A 19,261-nucleotide genomic window follows, 5' to 3' on the forward strand; every position below is an offset into this window, starting at 1 on the left:
GCTGTGATAATTAAGGTTTAAAGGATTTTGGGCTGTAAGGAATGTGCTTTGTTAAACAAATGCCTGAAGACTGCTTGTGGTTAAAGGTCATTACCATTCTCTTAAATCTCAGTAAAAGAAAAACATCTGTCTCCTGCCCATCCCTGGGCAATGGAACATCTCCGTGTATCTGTATGTCTTACTGCTGATTTACTCCCTTATCTTTTGAGCAATAAATACTGAGAGAACTCAGAGACCAGTGCTGGTGTGGGTCTTCTGTAAGCACAGCACCGGTCCCCTGGGCCCTGCTTTTCTTTCTCTATACTTTATCTCTGTGTATTATTTCTTTTCTCAAGTCTCTCGTTCCACCTAACAAGAAGCACCCACAGGTGTGGAGGGGCAGGCCACCCCTTCAATGTGGTCTTCAGACTGTTCCATTCTGACACTTGTCAGGGGACAGACAGGCTGGGAACTATAAACCCAAAGCAAGGAAGCAAATACATGATTTGTCAGAAACATATTAAATGCTCTAAGCCAACAGTACTTAAAATGGGAGGAATACATTTTAAGAAGTGTACTCCCTTAAGAAGGCCCAAAAGGATTATATACATGAACATTTCAGAAAATTATTTGAGAAAGTGAAAGACCCGTTATCTGTCTTTCCCCTACAGGGAAAGGAAGTACACCTTTCCCTGTGCCTCCACTGACAATTCTTCCCATTTCTTCTGGCCTTTAAGTTACTATGTCAAGAGCTCTGGACCTTCTGTTTGAGAGATGAGTGGTCAATACCACAGGAAAGGCCACAGAACTTTAAAAATTGAGAACATTAACTGAGATCTTTAAAAATATGTTGTATCTCTGTTTAGTAAGCAGTCTGCATTCTAAGGTAGAATTTTCTCTGATTTTTACTTTCTGCCAATTTTATGTCTCTGAGAAATCAAGCAAAACATAAACCCTCTTCCTAAGGAATGACCCACCCCTTCCTCAAGTTGGAGTTGAATATGCACCTCCGCCGACAGAGCCCTCTGATTTCATCTCCTTTAGGTGACGTGTTTCCTCATACCACACAATGTATAAATCCATCTGTTTTTGTTTAGGAACCCACTGTGCAGAGCCTGGTAAAGGCACAGCATAGGAGGTCTGTAAATATACGCTGATTTGACAGACTGAGTCTATGTCTTTTGTTTACTCTGAATGTGTGGATTAACAACCTCTCATTAGAAATAATTCCTTGAAGGTAAGAAATGTGTCTCTTTTTTTCTAACACCACCTACAGGAGACATTGTTACAACATTAATTTGATTCCAGTTCAATGAATCTTCATGACACCCCATTTTACCTTGTACCTGAGCCATTTCATATTCTCAACCAATTGCATCTTCCATTCTCACATTCTTAACCAACTGCATTTTCCACAAAACTTGATTATTTTGTGCCTCAGTACATTTGCTGTCATGGTTGACTAGAAAAACTCTTATCCTCTTTCTCTGCACAGTAAACCACCCATCTGTTTTTCCTTAATAATTCAGATCAGGTGATTTCCCTCAGTTATGAAAATTTTCCTATTTTCCAGTACTGTTAATTTAAGAGAACACAAGAGTCCTTTCTTTGAGACTTTTTGTCCTGTTCATACATCTGTTATATGCACTTACTGTTAAATGTCTGGCCTCCTAATAGGCTGCAATTTTCCTGCAAATCAGGATGTTTTATTCATACTTGCATATAATAGACATTTAATACGGTTTGGCATTAAAAATTAAGAAACAAAAGAAGGGAATAAAGAAGAAAGATAAGAAGGAGAGATATAAATGAAGAAAAGTAAGAAAGAAAGAGGGTAGAAATATAAAAGGAAGGAAAGAGGAAAGCCAAAAATACATCAGTGAAGACATGATACCATTTATCAAAAAGTTCTTTTGGATGAAGTCTCCTTTGGACTAAATTGTAGATGCTACAGTTCCTGCATACCAGAGTCATAGAACTTAATGTTTTCTTTGTCATTGTTTTTGGGTTGTAGAAAGTAAAAAATCAGCAATAAAGACAATTTCTTTTTCTCTGTGGTAGGAAGTGTGATACCTGTCATCACTGAGTTAGTCTTACCTGGCAGGCATCTGCCTGATTCTGTAGAGCTTTCATACTGTCCCCAAATGAATTGAGATCCAATAGAAAGGCCTCATGCTTCTTTAGGAGAGCCTGGATTTATTGATGGAAGATCATCAGAATGAATACAGGAGGAACACTATTATTTCAACTACTATTATTTTGGGTTATGCTTTTCGTCTTAAATCCTGATAAAAGCTACTTTTCATCTATTATAAAGTCATTTTTAACCCTAAATTTGCAAGCATTAAGGAAATAGGAGTTAATAAATAAATTGTAATTTCAATATGTTTACTAAAATCAAAATTAACTCAAACTTGCAAAAGTATTTTTATCAAGACAGATTATAGCTGAAAAAGGATGCTGTTGATATTGTTACTTTACAAGATAAAGATTAGCGTAACTTAAAATGTGCATACCAATTACTTCTAGTGCCAAAAGTTTGTGAAATAGTATCCCAGCTTCCTATAGGACAATGAGCAAAACAAATAAATGGATAAAAAGTGTGATTATAACCTTTGAGGTTCTTCTTGCCCCAGCATATCTCAATGTATCTGTCCAAATTTATTTTAATAAAGTAATTAAGGTGTCTATGTCTTAAAACCATGATTAATTTATAAATGCTCAAGGTTCCTCTAGAAAGTTTAGGATGGGATTATGACTATGACTCTGATCACACTTTTTTGATTTAGATAATCTCTAAAGAATGTATGAATCTCTGTGAGATGAGAAAAATGTAGCATATCTTTGGTGATTCCTGTCAAATCTGAGGGAGTCTCAGCAGATGAAGGCCAAAGGCGATCACTCTGGAAACCCCAAATAATCTGGCAGAATCTGTAGCTGTCCCACAACCTAAGCAAACCCTAAATTGACAATTTGGTTGCATTTGTTGAGGATTCACAATGTTAAACCCACCCCCACCTTACCCCAGCCGCTTCTTCATCAACCCCATAGTTAGTATTGTCTACGATAGGCTCCTTCTCTCTGATCCATGTTTCTGCTTCATGCAGGTCAGCCAGGTACTGCTGGAACTGGACATTAGCTTCAAGATCATTTTGTCGCCTAGCAGCTCGAGCACGGAGAGACTCCATATTCTGATTCAAACTCTTGACCCTAGAGGCCACATCTTCTGCAGCAAAGTGTCCTATGGAGTAGTTACAGAAAAGGTGAGTATGATCCTCAGGAGTGTTTACAATTCTCTAATTCTTTTGGTACCTTGGAAAAGAGAAAGGAAGTGATAAAAATGGTACCTTATTTAGTCAACGTTATATTTTTCTCGAGTTACCTGGGAATTGAAATATTCTGAGTGAGATTAAGTAACAGAAGTTACTAATGGGAGATATGCATGTGGTGGTGAATGGGTTGGTATTGTCTGACAAATACAGACTTGAAAACAGAATACTAATGTATGGGTGATGCTCAGAGTTTCAAAATCATGCCTTGTTTAGATGAAGCAGAAAAATCAGCTGATTTCCATTTCTTCCCATAAAGGAGTTATTATTATAAGAATTGTTCTTCCACCCTAAACAACTAGAAAACAGGAAAAGCTGTAAGATAAAATGATTTTCAGATAATGGATAGAGGACTGTGATTCCTGAGAGAAGGGAAATAAATGAGATATGTTCTATAATTGCCAAGCTTATGCCTTGGGAAGTTTCTGGGCTATAGGCCTGGGGAGCTAAACCAAATAGAACCACCAGTCACACTGAATTGAGGACACAGAGATCAACGTTTGGGAAAGACAAGAGAACTAGAATTTGTGACCAGAACTTATCAGAGAAGTTCCCTAGAGTATTTGTCTGATTACTCACACGCACATATGTATAAGGAAATCCTGGACGGTGAGAAAAGAGTGACTTAAAAGCAGAGGCCAAATAACTTCTAGGTCTCAATTAAGAATGAAAATAGTTATCATTACCACTCATCAAAGTGGGAAAAATATTGTAATACATGATATAGGGTCCTCAGAAGAGTAACATATCAATATTATGCTCATTTCTAAATCAGTCCCTGAATAAAGGCTGCCCCAGGAGTACCATAACAAAACAGATTCAAGAAGCTCAACAATCACTGAGCTGAAGAAACAAGGAAAACCCTATCGAATAATCACATAATCAAATTATTTAATACCAGTGATAAAGAGAAAAGCTTTAAAACAGGTAGAGGGGGGAAAAAAGACATATTACATACAGAGGAGCAAAGATCATGATGACAGCAGACATCTTATCCGAAGCTTGCAAAGTCAGAAGACAAGGCAACACGTCTTTAAAATACTGGAAGAAAGAAATTGTCAACTGAGAATTTTATATGTAGTGAAAATATATTTCAAAAAGGAAGGTAGAATGAAGACTTTTAGAAGAACAAAAGTCTAGAGAATTTATGGATAGAAGACCTGCAGTATAAGGAATGTTAGAGGAAGTTCTTCAAGCAGAAGAAAAATAATACAAATGAAAATATTAACCTAAATAAAGAAATAAAGAACACTGGAAATGGGAAATATGAGGGTGAGTTTTTTCTCATTTAATAATCTCATTCAAAACCAGTTGACTATCAAAGCAAAAATAATGACATTGAATTATAGAGTTTATTACATGTAAAAATATGTGACACCAATAGCACAAGGGTGAAAATAAAGTATCCATTTAAGTATCTTATATTAAACATGAAATGCATAATATTATTTGAAATTAGACTATGATAGATTAAAAATCTATATTTTAATTCCTGGAATAGTGGCTCTCAAATTTGTGCTTTTGGGACCCCTTTACAATTTTAAAAATTATTAAGGATGCAAAAAATCTTTTGCTTATTTAGTTAGACTCATTAATATTTCCCATATCAGAAATCAAAACAAGAAGCTTTGAAAAAAAAGAATGTACAAGTGTATACTTCATTAGACAGAATAGTAACATCATCACCCATCTGTAGGCTCTGGAAAACTCCATTCTATGCTTATAAAAGGATAAGTCTGTAAAAGGAAATAATAGTCTTAGCACTATTATTATGAAAATATTTTAACTTTGTGAACCCACTAAAAGTGTGTCAGAGACCCCAAAAGGACTCCAAATCACAATGACAAAATCACTGCACTATAAAAACATACACACACAAACACAAAACAGCAATTGTAGCTAATAGGCCAATCTGAAGATAAGATGGAATCACAATAAATACAAAATTGATCTAAAGGAGACATACAGTGATAGATAAAAGGAAAAAAATATAGCAACATGCCAGATTTAAAATAAACCATACTGATAATTGCACTAAGTGTAAACTGTCTAAATATCACAATTAAAAAAGAAAAATTACCAGATTGAATAGAATAAAAACAAGGCCTGATTATATGCTATTTGTAAGAATCCCACTTTAAATATAAGAAACAGAGTACAAGCAAAAAGATGGAGAAATATGCACCATGCAAAAACTTATCAAAAGATAACGTATGTGGCTTTCATTAAAGTCACAGTAGGTAGGCTTCAGAACAAAGAATTTCACCATGGATAAAGATTGATATTTCATAATGTGAAGATTTAACTTCATCGAAAAGATATAACAATCCTAAATGTATATGCATGTAATAACAGAGCTTCAAAATATATGAAACAAAACCTGATAGAACCAAAAAGAGAAGAAGACAAAATCCACAAGTACAGTTGAAGATTTAGAAAACAGGCGAATTTCTATAGTAACACAGATATTCCAAGTAAACATTTGTTGGTTTGAATCAGTCAGTTGGGATCTGAAGTTTTGCTCAGCAAACTGAATTTTAACCTACACTTTTGAAAACTAGATATTGGTTGGCATCAGTTGATTCTTCAATCAACAGAGGGAAAATCCCAATGTAATCTGCATTTCTTATACCATACCTGGCTTATGAGGTTCAAAACTGAACATCATACTTAAGCACCAGGAATTTCTGAACTGAATGAAAAGAATGAACAGAGGCATTGAAACTATATGAAGTGAGAAACTAAAGAAATGGAACAGTTTACTATAAAATTAGGTCAGCACTGCATAACTAAGATCTGCCTTCACAGATCTGGAAGCTCCTATATGGAAAAGAGACCTGATTTAATTCACAGTGCTTTGTAAATTAGATTCTGAATTCTGGAACTTCTACAGAGAAGCCTATTAACGATTAGGGTAAAGACATTTTACTTTAATAATTTTTGTTTTACAAACAAATAGTGGTTCACAGGATTAGAATATTCCTGTTATTGAAATATACAAACAAAACCATATGCCCATTTTTCAGAAATGCCAAAAGAAAATTAATTGGGAAAATGAGTCAGATATTTTTAAATTCCCTTGAAACCCTAAGAGAGTACAAACTTCTTCCCAGAGGTCTGGCCTGGTGATGTTTTGGCCAACTGAATCTCAATCATACATACCTTCCTCTACCATTTTGTTTCCCTTTTCTGTTATCACTTGAATGCGTGGTTCATGGCTGGCAATGTTCTCCAGGATGACTTTGTGCCTATTCAGAAGCTTTTTGGAGGCAATCAAGTCCTTTCCTGCAGAAGAAAGGAATTTCAAAGTTTGGGATTATCCTGGTGAATGGAAGTAGCATACCTAACTTTTTTAGAACTCTTGGACCCACAGTTCTTCCGTTTGAAGTTCTAACCATTGAGTAAGATTCTTTAAATTTTTATCATCTGTCTGAATTCACTCCACTTATCTTTGTTCTGCCCCTAACGTCTTTTTATTAATAAATTTCAATTCACTGTTATACAACAGATAATGAAAACATCACTATTTTTGTTGAAAGATAAGTAGGAAGGCAAGTAACTTCTTAGTTCAAATGTCCAATATTATGCATGCAATTGTCTTTCAGTATATTGTGATGTACAAGGAAGGAACTTCTACTTGCTAATTTCTATGGACATCAGAAAGTTTTTAAATCTTCTATGCGTAAGTTTTCTCATCATGAAAAAGGCACAGTGTAACTGGTTTGAAGATCTATTTTTAATCACTAGAAATAACTTACAAAAAGCGCCTCATTGATTGCATAGCATTAACAAGCAAACAAGAAATACTACTTACTATGAATTTCCTTCATCTTCTATGATCCTGAAATTCTGCTGTCTGCTTTATCCTCCCTGTATCCTAACCATGCTTTGTGTCTTTTTCCTCTAAACTTTCTTTCTTACTACTTCCCATTCAAAATATACTCTCTAGAAACTTTCTATGCCTTTCCAATAAGCCTCAGGTTTTTTTCTTCCAAGAAGTTTTCCCAGACTAACCCTTTCATTATCCTCATTGTCTAGCCTTTCATAGATGTTTCCAAAATATGCATACTAAGTTGCACTGTATTTGCCTACACATTTTTCTGTGCCTCATTACAAGTGTACTGGCTTTGACACTGGTGAACTAGCAGCTTCTGAAAGAAAGGACAATATGTGCTTTATTTGCTACTTTTCAAAATTTTATTATTTTTATTCTGCTATTGTCTGAATAAACAGCTCATATAATTTATAAGAAGGGGCCAACTACAACCTAAACACAAACACTTAGTATCTCAGACATTAACCATGACTGTTCAAAGACCTTCACAGTTTTAGAGCAAGCAACAAAATGCTGAGCACTCTGGCCCTTCCCAGGGGCCCTAAATTCATGGCTTTGCTCACGTCTAGTTTAAGGAGGTGTATTTTTTAATATAATTTTTAAAAATCTTTTTATGAAGGACTGGACAAATTTTCATGAGTGTGAGAAGAAACAGCTAAGAGCAAGCTTTTTAGGCTCCAACTACTATACCTCAGATCTCTCAATCTATAGACCATGGTCCTTTCCTAATGGCTCAGCCTGCTCAGGCTGCACTAACCAAGGTAGGTGGAAGTAGCTGAGGGTTCAGTCTCCTGGATCCAGGCCTCCTCATCCTCTGTGTCTCTACAAATCAGCTGCAGATGGAGGAGGTCTAAGAGCTTCTTCTTTCGGGTGGCCAGTGGCTCTTTCAGAGCTTCAAATCGGCATACCAAGGACTCTTGCCTTGCCTGTATGTCCTTAGAATCAGGATGGCCTATTTTTTCAAAATATGCAGCCAGTTCTGTAAGGGTATTCACCTGATCCTAAGGGAGAAATAGAATGAATGCCAAGAAATCCCATCATTTAGTAGGAAGTGATAGGAGGTTGTCATGGTGGAAACGGGGACATCGGAAAATCAGTTCCCATAGGCACTGTGTTCTGATCTCTAATTAAATCAGTGAAATGGAGTTGGAGGGGTTGCTACATTGAGGACCACCACATCAGGTGAGGGCTATTCATACGAAAGTAGTTCTCAAAACATATTTTAGAAACTTCAAAATCTCTATAGAATGCTTGAAGGAAATCAGAAAAATTAGAACTGCAGAGTTTGAGTGTTTAAGAGTATTGATAAACTGGGCCCCAAGGAAAAAAGCTGGAAGTGTTTTTCTATCTCAGTTCACCTTCTGTATTCTTTCTCTCTCTTTAAAATGAGCTATAACTGCAAATAAATGGAAATTTCTCAGACTTAAGTTTGTTGCATAGCAGAAAGGTTACCTATGAGATGAAATGTGATATTATAAAAAATTCTCAGAAGTTCAGAAAGATAAATTTAACAGAATGCCTTGCCACCAGCTAGTTGTCCTCGTTTGAGCCATATCTGAGAAAGGAGGGATACAGAAACAGGATTTTGAAGGCTCTTCCCAGAAATAAAATTTTAGTTGTATACCTATATGGTGAAATAGATACAATAGGTACATTACATTTTTATTAGTGAGGTAAACTATACGTGGCCTGGCAGACACAGTACCAGGATTTTTATTTGCTTGTTTTTCTCGTTTGTTCATTGGGTATAAGAGTGGCACATATGTAAGTTCATAGTCCTGGTTCTGTTGTTAATTTTTGCTGCGACATTGGGAAAGTCGCTTCACTTCTATGGGTTTCAATTTTCCTTATTTAAAAAAAAAAAGTAGGATTTAAAATATTTTTAAGCTTTGAATCACAGAATACCAGAACAGGAAAAGACAATTTAATCCTAAACCTTATTTTATAGGTGAGGATAGTGAGGATACTGAGATGCAAAAAGTGAAATGACTTATCAGAAATCACATAACTAGTAAGCCACAAGAATGTATACGCAACCCAGATTTCTCAATTGAGAGAAGGGTTTATGTTTAGAAAAGTCAATAAAGCCTTACATCAACCATGAGGTTCTAACCAAAGACACGGAGCACCCAGCACCCCTGGCTAGACTGGAGGACCTTTTGGGAAAAGGCAGTTGGTTTACTAAAAATTTTGAATTTTTACCTTGGGTTCTTTGCTCTTTTGCTCTCTGAATAATAATAATTACTTATTAAGTAATTAATAAGTAGTAATTACTTAATAATGAGCATGCTCAGAGCATATACACCCATTGCTTATGGCTGACCAAAGAGCTAACAACAAACCTGACGAGCAGCCACAGCCGACTCCAGGAGGCCATGTTTCCTGAGTCGATTCTGTACGTCGGCCAGGCCTTTCCCATAATCCTCAGAGGTGACTTGCTGCTCTACATCCTCCAGCCAGCGCTGCAAATCTTCTGCATTATTTTCAAATTGCAACTGCTGGTTGGCCTCATCCAACTGGGTCACTGGGAGAAGACATCAGGTAGAAGACATTAGGTACTATAACTATTCCTCTTACACTATAATATACCTTCCTCCAATTAAAGGATCAATATAATATTTTAATATTGCAAAGAGGAAAATATAACTGTCTCACATGGCTCACAAAAAGTCATCTTAAATTTGTAGAATTCTGATAATATTTGTTTCTGAATATAGTAATGTTCTCAAAAGAAAAATAAATAAGAAGTTGTATTGCCTGATAAGGTATAGTTTTGCTGTGTCAGATTTTAACCATCTTAGGTGTTTCCTTATGTGATTTTTACTCTCTATCCAGACCTCCTTTTCAAGGAAATTCAAATCCAAACACTCTATTTTCTAGGAGAAGCATAAGGGTTTGGTTCAGTTTTAAATTGGTAAGCTTCTTTTTACAAAATTATTTCACTGAACTTTACTTTCCCCCTTTAGTGCCTGTCTTTCATTACCAATTGTTCCCCACTACTTTATCTTCCAGAAAATGTCTTTATTTGCACTCTGCTCAGATCGATTCTGTACTATGATCTTATTGCAATTATTTTCATTATTTCTGCAAAGCAATTGCTGTATCTCCCGATGGTGAAGAGTAGCAGTGATATATTGTCATAGGCAAGTTTGATTTTGTTTTTCTAAACCAAAAATAAGGATGGTATCCAAAAAAAATCATATGTATGATTTTTTATGACATATTTATTATGTAATAAAGGAAAAGTTATGTTTATAGATGATGTTTATAACAAAGGGCACACTAATAGAAAACTCATTATTTGTGTTAATTACTAAAAATTGATTAATTTTCCAAAGTAAGGGGTAAAATGTAAGTGAAGACTCTCCAAGAAGACATGTAGGATTGTTTTAAGAGCTTATAGCAGAACCTAAACACTTTCAAATAGGTTTAAAAAGATCAACAAGTCATCAGGCACTATAAGAATAAAATGTAGGACAATCACATGTGACATCAACAATCTTTTAATGTCTAATGTAATAACCTGGGTCATAATATCTTGGCTAGATTATAGAACCAAAATATGTAAAACTCATGGTTCAAAAATACTTGTTCAAGGGAAAGAAAAACAACAAAGTAGGAAAAAAGTGAGGAAAACAAAAGTAATTTCAATTCACCTGCCTCTGCCAAAATTTTTTTTTTCTAAACCCTACACACTTGAAGGAAACACAAAATTGTGTTAATATACAGTGTTATAAATTCAGGTTGAATTTTTAAAATTTTACCAATAAAAGAAAGACACATGGAAGCAAATGAGTAGTATACCTTCTCATAGAGGTCACCAGATAAATTTACAGTGGTAAAGATGAATGCAGTAGATTTCAGAATTTAGAAAATGACCTTTCACCAAAACCTCTGCTTTTTACCTTTCTGTTTTGTAGCCTCCAGCAACTCCTCCCAGAGGCTGGCAACTTCACTCAGACGAGTGGTCACATTGTCAGAGGCGTAGTGACCACTATCAATCATCTCTTGGCCAGTTTTCTGTATGTTTTCCAGCAGGATCTCATTAACTGCCAATTCCTCTGTAAAGACTTGTTGCTTTTGAACCCTGCTCTTCAAGTTCTGCGTGTCCTGAGATAAGATGAAACAAAAAAAGAACCATTACTTGAAGAATGAGGGACAGAAATTTTGAGAATAAGAGGTTATTTCTCACTATAAATCTAACGATGCTAACAAGAAGATAAAAGGGAGAACTTTCCTAGTCCAATGTTTGAGAAACTCATGCAACCACTCCCTCTTTCTACATGCGGCAGATATGGCAAACTAATCTGGCAATTTTTTTCCTGGACTTAGATATGGTTTGAAGATCATTTTGAATACAACACCCCATTCAAACACTAACAATCAGAGTTATCATGAAAGGTGAAAATTATCTTCCATTCTTCACCTCATACATGAACCTTCCATCCATTTGACCCATACAGAGATCTGTTTATTAAACATATACTGGAGCCATAACTCATCTAGTGAATGCAAACACGTACGAACAAGCTTCATAAAATGAAATGCAAGGATAAGATGTTCATAGCTCTATCAAGATAAAATAACAAAAGGATCAGAAGTATACTTTAAAGACTAAATAATATCAGGAAAATAAATACTTTCAATAGATACTGCCCTAGAAATCAAAAGCCTAATTCTCACCCTGATGGTAAATGTGAAGGTTTATATACATGTGTGTACATAATAGTTTATATTATATAACATTTTTGAGTGCAAAATATGTGTTAGTACAACCATAAGGAAGAGGAATCGATGGCTCAGAGATAATTCAGGAATTTCCATAAACAAACTAAAGCAAAAATTCAAGCCCAGGTTTACCTGCTCCAGAGTTTATGCTTCTAACTTTTTGTTAAACCACCTTCTAAATAACTGGATAACTTTGGGCAACTCACTTCCCAACTTAGATCTTGGTTTCTTTATCTATAAAATAAGGGGCTTTCTCCTTTAGCTACAAAATTTTATAAGTTTATATTATACCAAATATTTAGGTTACTTTTGAGTAACTAGTAGTTTTCACAAACTTCAAATGTATTGGTGGGATTAGACACAATATTTACCTACTGTAGGGATGCAGAGGGGAGCAGAAAAGGTGAGAAAGGGGCAACAAGCAGCTCAATAAGGAACATTCCCCACCTTCCCCCATTTGGCTAAGCATCACCAGAAATTGTGCCAAAGGAAAGAGGTGAGGAACATTAGAGTACAAGAAAACCAAAATCTAGATCCTTGATATTTAATTGTATAAAATAGCCTTCAGGGAGTCACCATTTTCTGAGCCTCTGTTTTGTCATCTATAAAATGAGGATCACCAGCTGAATGCTAAAGTTCATTTTACTCCAAGACTGTGCTTCCAATGAAATGAACTCCTAATAAGTACATCCAGCTCCTGAAAACTCTGCCTACCTTGTAATCTTCATCATCTGCCAACTTTTTCTTCTTATTGATCCAGTTCTTTAGGTCATCTGAGTCCTGATACAGTTTTTGCAGAAGCAATGAATCCTTCAGCAATCTACGTCTAGTGGCAGCCCTTTCACGCAGGGCATCCCGCCGGGCTAACAGCTGCAAAAACCATGAGTAAACTTACTGTCAGCAAAACCAAATATGGACACATGAGATCCGCTGACCACCCTGGTCACCATGCCCACCAACACTCTTCCTGATTCTGGTGCGTAGGCACACAGAAGCTCTAGGCCCTTCGACATACCCCGTCACGGATAGCAGCGATGTTCTTTGAATCATAATGGTCATCATCAATCAATTTGGTTGCAGTCTTGTCTACAGTCTGAAAAAAAAAAATAAAAATGAATGCTATGCTCTCAGTGACCACTGAGTAAGTGGCCACCGTTTGGGTAGCTGTTTAAAGATGAAGCATAGCAATGTGGGAGGAGAAGTTTGAAGGCCAGCAGATGTAAGTCCTCATTCAGGTTTCTGTTATAAATTGCATTTCAAAATATATACCTCAGGGCATGTCAATTACATTCTCTGTGCCACACTATTTTTTAAATACAGGTTACAGTAAATGAATGCAGATGTTGCTATGATTGATTTATTCTTGTCTTCAAGAGGAAGCACTACCAATGATACAGCCATGTCCATAGCCAGTCTGTCCATCCATCTATCTGTCCATGTATTCATCTCTCAAATATATCTCTATCTCTGTCTCATCTCTACTTCTATCTCTATCTCTTTCTATCTCTAACTCTAGCTATATCTCTCTCTCTATCTCCAGTTACATGGGAGAAGAGTCAGAAATTGTAGAGGTAAGTTTTTACCCTTGTTTAACCAGAAATCCCCCAAATTACTAGAGCTCAGAATTAATTGATTGGAATAGGAAAATGATCTAAAATAAATGATAATACTTTATAAACAATAAATTATTTTACACTGTTAGCTTTGACAAATGAGAATCAACAGAAAGGACACACGTATCAATTAATGATGGACTTGATATTAATTGGACTTCCACCTCTTCACCATATTGATTTAAGATTTACAGAGAAGACTAGGAATTTGCCTGTTATTTTTGTTGTTGCTGTTGCTGCTGGTGGAGGTAGTGGTATGTATGTATATGTGGCAAGGGTGGTGTTAAAGTCAGCATCATCCTAGGAACGGCCAGAGACATAAAATGTATTGGACCCATGAAGTCTTCCTTTCACTTCTCTGAGTCCTGCCTTTACATTCAGCAGCTTTCTGGGACATTGTTACTTAAGGCTCACAGGAAAACTCTGTAGTCGCATTTGATGAAAAATAGAGAGATAAAGATATACTATAAAGGAAAAATATGCTGTAAAGGAAAAGAGTAGACAGTACTTAGATATCTAGATGTTACTAAGGAAGAGAAAATTTTATTAAGATATTGCTAGAGGGGAAGAAACAAAAAAATTAAAATTTCTGAGTAATGATTTTATATTTAATAAGAATTCAATAATTTTTATTTACACTGCAGAAAATATAAAACAAAACCATACACTTCATCAGAAAAAAAAAGAAAAAATGGCCTACCATCTCGAAAAACTTTCCAAATATGCTTTGTAGAACAAGAATTGTGTGATAAAAATTAGTATGAGTATTTTTCTGGCTATTTTCACTTTTTTTCTAAAGATCAGCATTAAGTTTTTGCTTTCTCACTATATAAACATTTTATGTTTATAAAATTAAAGAGTTTGAAAAACACACAAATAAACACACTGACAACAAAAGAAGAGATGCAACTTGATTATGGATAATCCTCAGACTATATCTGGTAGTTAACAAGACCAGTGCTGTCTAGGGACAGGTATTGTGTAAAATTATGTATACAAAGAGGGAGCCAATGCCCAAACTAGGGGCCATTTCTTACTGTGATCTTCTCTTCCTGGGCAGTAAAGGCTTCCTCAAAGTCATTATGCTTCTGAAGAAGGGCTTCTGCACTGCCCAGTGAGTTTCCCAGATCCTCATTTTCCAGGAAGGCCTGTAGAAGACAGAAAGACACACCTAAGCTGTGCCTGATTGGTAAGAAACATTTCTCTTGGCATAGCTCTGAGACAAGGACTAAAGCAGGAGGGAACAAGGTGGGAATCAGCACACATTATGATAATAGGTAGAGATTAACTTTAAACAGCAGGAGCTCCAGGCCTCCTTCCTGATACTCATACAATTTTTTCACCTATGTTTCTGGGTCTGTCCACATGGAATTCCCCAACCAGTCTAGACATTATTCTGCGCTCTCAAAACTGCCTCAAGTGGCCTACTCACCTCCACTCTGATGTACCCTGCCTGACTCATCAGTTTTCTCTTCTTGACTCTTTACCAATTTGATACTTATTTTGCCTTATTTCAACTGTAGTTAAAGTCTCTCTGCTATGTATTTAAGTATATATGCTTTTGTTGATGAGGGAATTTTAGGAGCCTTATAGAAAGGGTCCATCTTTTCTTTTTCTTGTGGATCACGCTCTAGTTCCCAAGACAAACTTCGACTCACAGGAGTGGTTGTGAGAGAACTCACAGCAGTCACAGTGGCAAATGAAGCGTGAGAGAAATGACTTCTAGAGATGGTATGGACCCCTCCCGTTACCTCTTGTCGACTCATCCAACTGTCCACTTGCTCACTGTCTCGGTAGAAGAGATGGAAGTCCAAGCACTGCTCATACTGACGACGACGCTCGTCCCACAGTTTCAGCAGGGCAGCCTGGTTGCTGGCAAGTATTTTCATCTGTGGAAAGAAGAAGATAATGTATATGGAAGATAACTTATTTATTTTATTATATATTTATTGAGCATATAATAAATGCAAAGCCATTTGAAGGATACAAAAATAAACAGGAAATGGGTTTTTAAGATTCCAACATTTAAGCAAATGATTGTCCTATAGGAAAAATGGGATAAATTCCATAAAAGAGGTAAAACATTATATGTATAAGGAAATGAAAAAGACTAATTCTAATTAAGAGAGCCAGGAAGTAGAAGATTTCAAAGATAGGGAATGGGTATCAGGACTTAATGCCATAAGCAAATGAACTGCAAATAATTGTTAGATAATGTAATGTGAGCTAGAGAAAAATGCAGTGTCTAAAAAAGTGTAGACAGTCGATGAAATCCAAGTTCATAGAGCACATAAAACATCACACTGAGACGTTTGTATTTTATTCCCCAAAACAAATAAAAACCATCAGGGAGAGAAGAGATATTCTCAAACACACGAAAAAGCCTTTGTTTCTGGTCAAGCATATGCCCAAGAATTTCCAGCTTATTACACCTGCAGCTGTATTATCTCTATCAAAAAAGCAGAATAGGGCCAGGTGCTGTGACTCATGCCTGTAATACCAGCACTTTGGGAGGCCAAGGTGGGTGGATCACTTGAGGTCAGGAGTTGAAAACCCGCCTGGCCAACATGGTAAAACCCAGTTGCTACAAAAAGAAAAAAGTAAAATAAAATAAAAATACAAAAATTAGCCGGATGTGGTGGTGCGCACCTCTAGTCCCAGCTACTCAGGAGGCTGAGGCAGGAGAATCACTGGAACTCGGGAGGCAGAGGCTGCAGTGAGCTGAGACTGGCCACTGCACTCCAGCCTGTGTGACAGAGTGATACTCTGTCAACAACAAAAAAGCAGAATAAGTTATCAGATTGAAGGATATCTGTTAGGTTTTTAAGGACTTTGAGTTCTGCTCTTTCTTCGACAGAGCCTTGTTTAAAAAACGAAACAAAACGAAACAAAACTATATTATAATGTCCCCACAGAGCTCTGGGAGAATTCAAAACTTGGTTATCTCAACCTCATCCACTGCCCAGCACTAGACGCTGTGCTTGGCATCTAGTGAGATGCAAAGACGCATGCAGATCTTACTGTAACTACCATTCCAAGGTATGCCTAGACTCTGCCACTGGTGCAAAATCTCTCTGGGTCAAGGTGCAGAGGTGAAGCCCTGTGATGTAGGAGGTTAGGATGATGGTAAAACTGATTTCTTCATTCAGTGGAATTCTGGCTGTTTAAGATTGTCCTGTTATTTAATGTAAATTTGAAAATCACAGATGCAGGAATGTCAGCTTAATTTGAGATTGTATAGGGGAAAGAAGTACAAACACAGATGTCAGCCATGCCAGACGCTGTACTAGGCACTGTGGGGGACTCAGAGATGAATAAGGTGCAGCCCTCCTGGAGTTTACAGTCTAGAGACAAGCGTGGGAAGGTCACGAAACCGGGGCATATGTCAGGAGGCAAAATGCAATGAAGGTTTCAAATTAGGTAGAAGTCAGAGGGTTGATGAAATAAAGGCTCAGAGATGAGGAAGCACACATCATGTCTTGAAAATTTCAAGTGACTAAATTTAGCAAAACAGTAGAGTTAACTCTCCATATCTGTAGGTTCCACACCTGTAGATTTAACCAACCATGGATATAAAATATTTTCTAAAAATTCCATCTGTACTGAACATGTGCAGACATTTTGCTTTTTCCCTAAACAATACAGTATAACAATTATTTACATAGCATTTACATTGTATGAAGTATTACAAATAATCTGAAGATAATTTAAAGTGTATAGGAGAATGTACATGCATTGTATGCAAACATTATGCCATTTCTTGAACATCTGCAGATTTTGGCACTTGAGGGAGGTCCTGGAACCAATGCCCCATGGATAATAAGTGACAATTGTATATGAAAGGAAACAGTGCAAAAGTTTGATGTTATTAACACATTTAAATGACTTCTATCCTTTTCCCATTCAGAGATTATCATATTATTGTGAGATTATGTAATGACTACATATATAATTGGAACTTGAGAAACTCTATTAAACTAGATTACCTTTTCCCGAACTTCATCGGAGGCTTCATGATTGGCATCCAGGAGGTCTTGACCGGTCTCATCAGCAGATTGAAATCGGTCATCGTAAGAGTCAATCTCATGCTGTGGCCACAAAACAAAATGTCTCAAAACCCAGCAAGAAACCTGGCATTTCTGGCATTCAGCCTGCCCCCTCCTCCTACTGGAGAGCCTTTCTTCTCTACCTTATGCTGCTGATGCCTGTCCAGCAGAACTTCCCCACCAGCCACATCTGTTGGTAGCTCATCAGCATTGATCGCAGCAGTCTTTTCCTTCATCCAGCCTGAGAGTTCATCAAAGTCAGATGAGAATCGATGGTACCTGTTGGAAAAGTGAGGTAAAAGACAGGAAGGAGAAACCAAATATGAAAGGACATTGAACAAAGAGTTAGGTTTGGGATGAGGTAAGATATATGAGATGCTCCTTACTCTAATCCTAGGTTCCCTTTTTCCTGATAGATTTCCTGTTATTTACAGTCAGAGATTAGTGGTGCAGGTTGTAAGTCCTTCACCCCAGGTTGTATATTTCTAGGGTAGGTGTGTCACTGTGGGATGTGACCCATGAGCATCACACCTCCACCACCTCAAGGTCACACCTACCCTAGAGGTACTTAAAATGGAGGAAGGTGCTCACAATGCAGCCAATAAACAATACATGTTGTTGTATAAATAAGAAGCGTCTTGTGGGAAGGAGGAACTAGAATTAGCGTCAGGATTCCTCATGTATCTAGCCCATCTTTAACCCTGTTAATAAGAAACAAGAGCTGCAAAACAGTTACCTATTTTAAAAAGTTAAATGCTCATCATTTGTTTTGAAATCATAACCATATGAGAAGCACTGTCCTCTGATTATTTAAGGATTAACCATAAGAATTAATACTGCAATGATGCCTGGTTATTAGGGGTTTTTGTAAGCTTGTAATCAACATTCAGAAAATAATACTGAAGTTATTTTGATACTCTTCAGCTTGTATTGCATGTCTTTCAGTTCCCTATCTAGAGCCAGAATTTTGAAATGTTTCTTCAGTTGCTTTTCCAGCTTTTTGAGCCACTTCATAGCATCCCACAATAATACAAGCAGGGGAAGATGGAAATTTGCAGATGAGTGGAAGTGGGATGCTGATCACAGTAGTCTTCCTTTATTTGTGAGAGATACATTTCAATATGCCTAGCAGGTGCCAGAAACTGCCGATAGTACCAAACACTATATACACTACGTTTTTTCTTATACCTATATGTCTATAATAGAGTTTGATTTATAAATTAGGTACAGCAAGAGATTAACAACAATAACTAATGATAAAAATAGAACAATTAAATAGAATAAGAATTACTTAAACATAAGCACTGTGATACTAGGATAGTCAATCCATAACTTAGACTGCTACTAAGTGACTAACGAGTGAGTAGATATACAGCACGGATATGCTGGACAAAGGAATGATTCATCTTCCAGTGGGACAAAGTGGACCAGCCAGAAATTTTATCATGCCTCTTAGAATAATAAGCAATTTAAAACTTTTAAGTTATTTATTACTGGAATTTTCCATTTAACATTTTGAAACTGTGGTTGACTGGTGGTAACTGAAACCACAGATAAGGGGGTACTACTATATTTTATCAGTCACAAAGGACTTCCTCTGGCAACTTAAATCTTTTTTCTCTACTGAGTAGGCAGGAGAGCTGAATCTTTCGCTATTTGAACCCCTTTACTCTTATTTCTGCTCTTGTGATTACATCTGGGCCCTGTAGAGATAGGTAGAGCAATAAAGGG

At 36.6% G+C, this 19,261-nt stretch overlaps 1 protein-coding gene across 1 annotated transcript in view; it reads right to left on the reverse strand.

Moving 5' to 3' along the window:
• Positions 1-19,261, reverse strand: part of SPTA1 (spectrin, alpha, erythrocytic 1) — an 80,317-nt gene that overhangs the window by 50,483 nt on the left and 10,573 nt on the right. The window contains exons 9-20 of the mRNA XM_011957162.1: positions 17,674-17,809; positions 17,471-17,572; positions 15,236-15,373; positions 14,522-14,632; positions 12,887-12,964; positions 12,586-12,741; positions 11,049-11,253; positions 9,486-9,667; positions 7,901-8,144; positions 6,471-6,593; positions 3,003-3,220; positions 2,077-2,169 (exon numbers count right to left, since the gene is read on the reverse strand). Coding sequence (XP_011812552.1) covers positions 2,077-2,169; positions 3,003-3,220; positions 6,471-6,593; positions 7,901-8,144; positions 9,486-9,667; positions 11,049-11,253; positions 12,586-12,741; positions 12,887-12,964; positions 14,522-14,632; positions 15,236-15,373; positions 17,471-17,572; positions 17,674-17,809 — 1,786 coding nt within the window. The remainder of the gene's footprint in view (positions 1-2,076; positions 2,170-3,002; positions 3,221-6,470; positions 6,594-7,900; positions 8,145-9,485; positions 9,668-11,048; positions 11,254-12,585; positions 12,742-12,886; positions 12,965-14,521; positions 14,633-15,235; positions 15,374-17,470; positions 17,573-17,673; positions 17,810-19,261) is intronic.

Source organism: Colobus angolensis, unplaced genomic scaffold (genome assembly GCF_000951035.1).
Source record: "Colobus angolensis palliatus isolate OR3802 unplaced genomic scaffold, Cang.pa_1.0 Scaffold439, whole genome shotgun sequence".
Classification (NCBI taxonomy): domain Eukaryota; kingdom Metazoa; phylum Chordata; class Mammalia; order Primates; family Cercopithecidae; genus Colobus; species Colobus angolensis.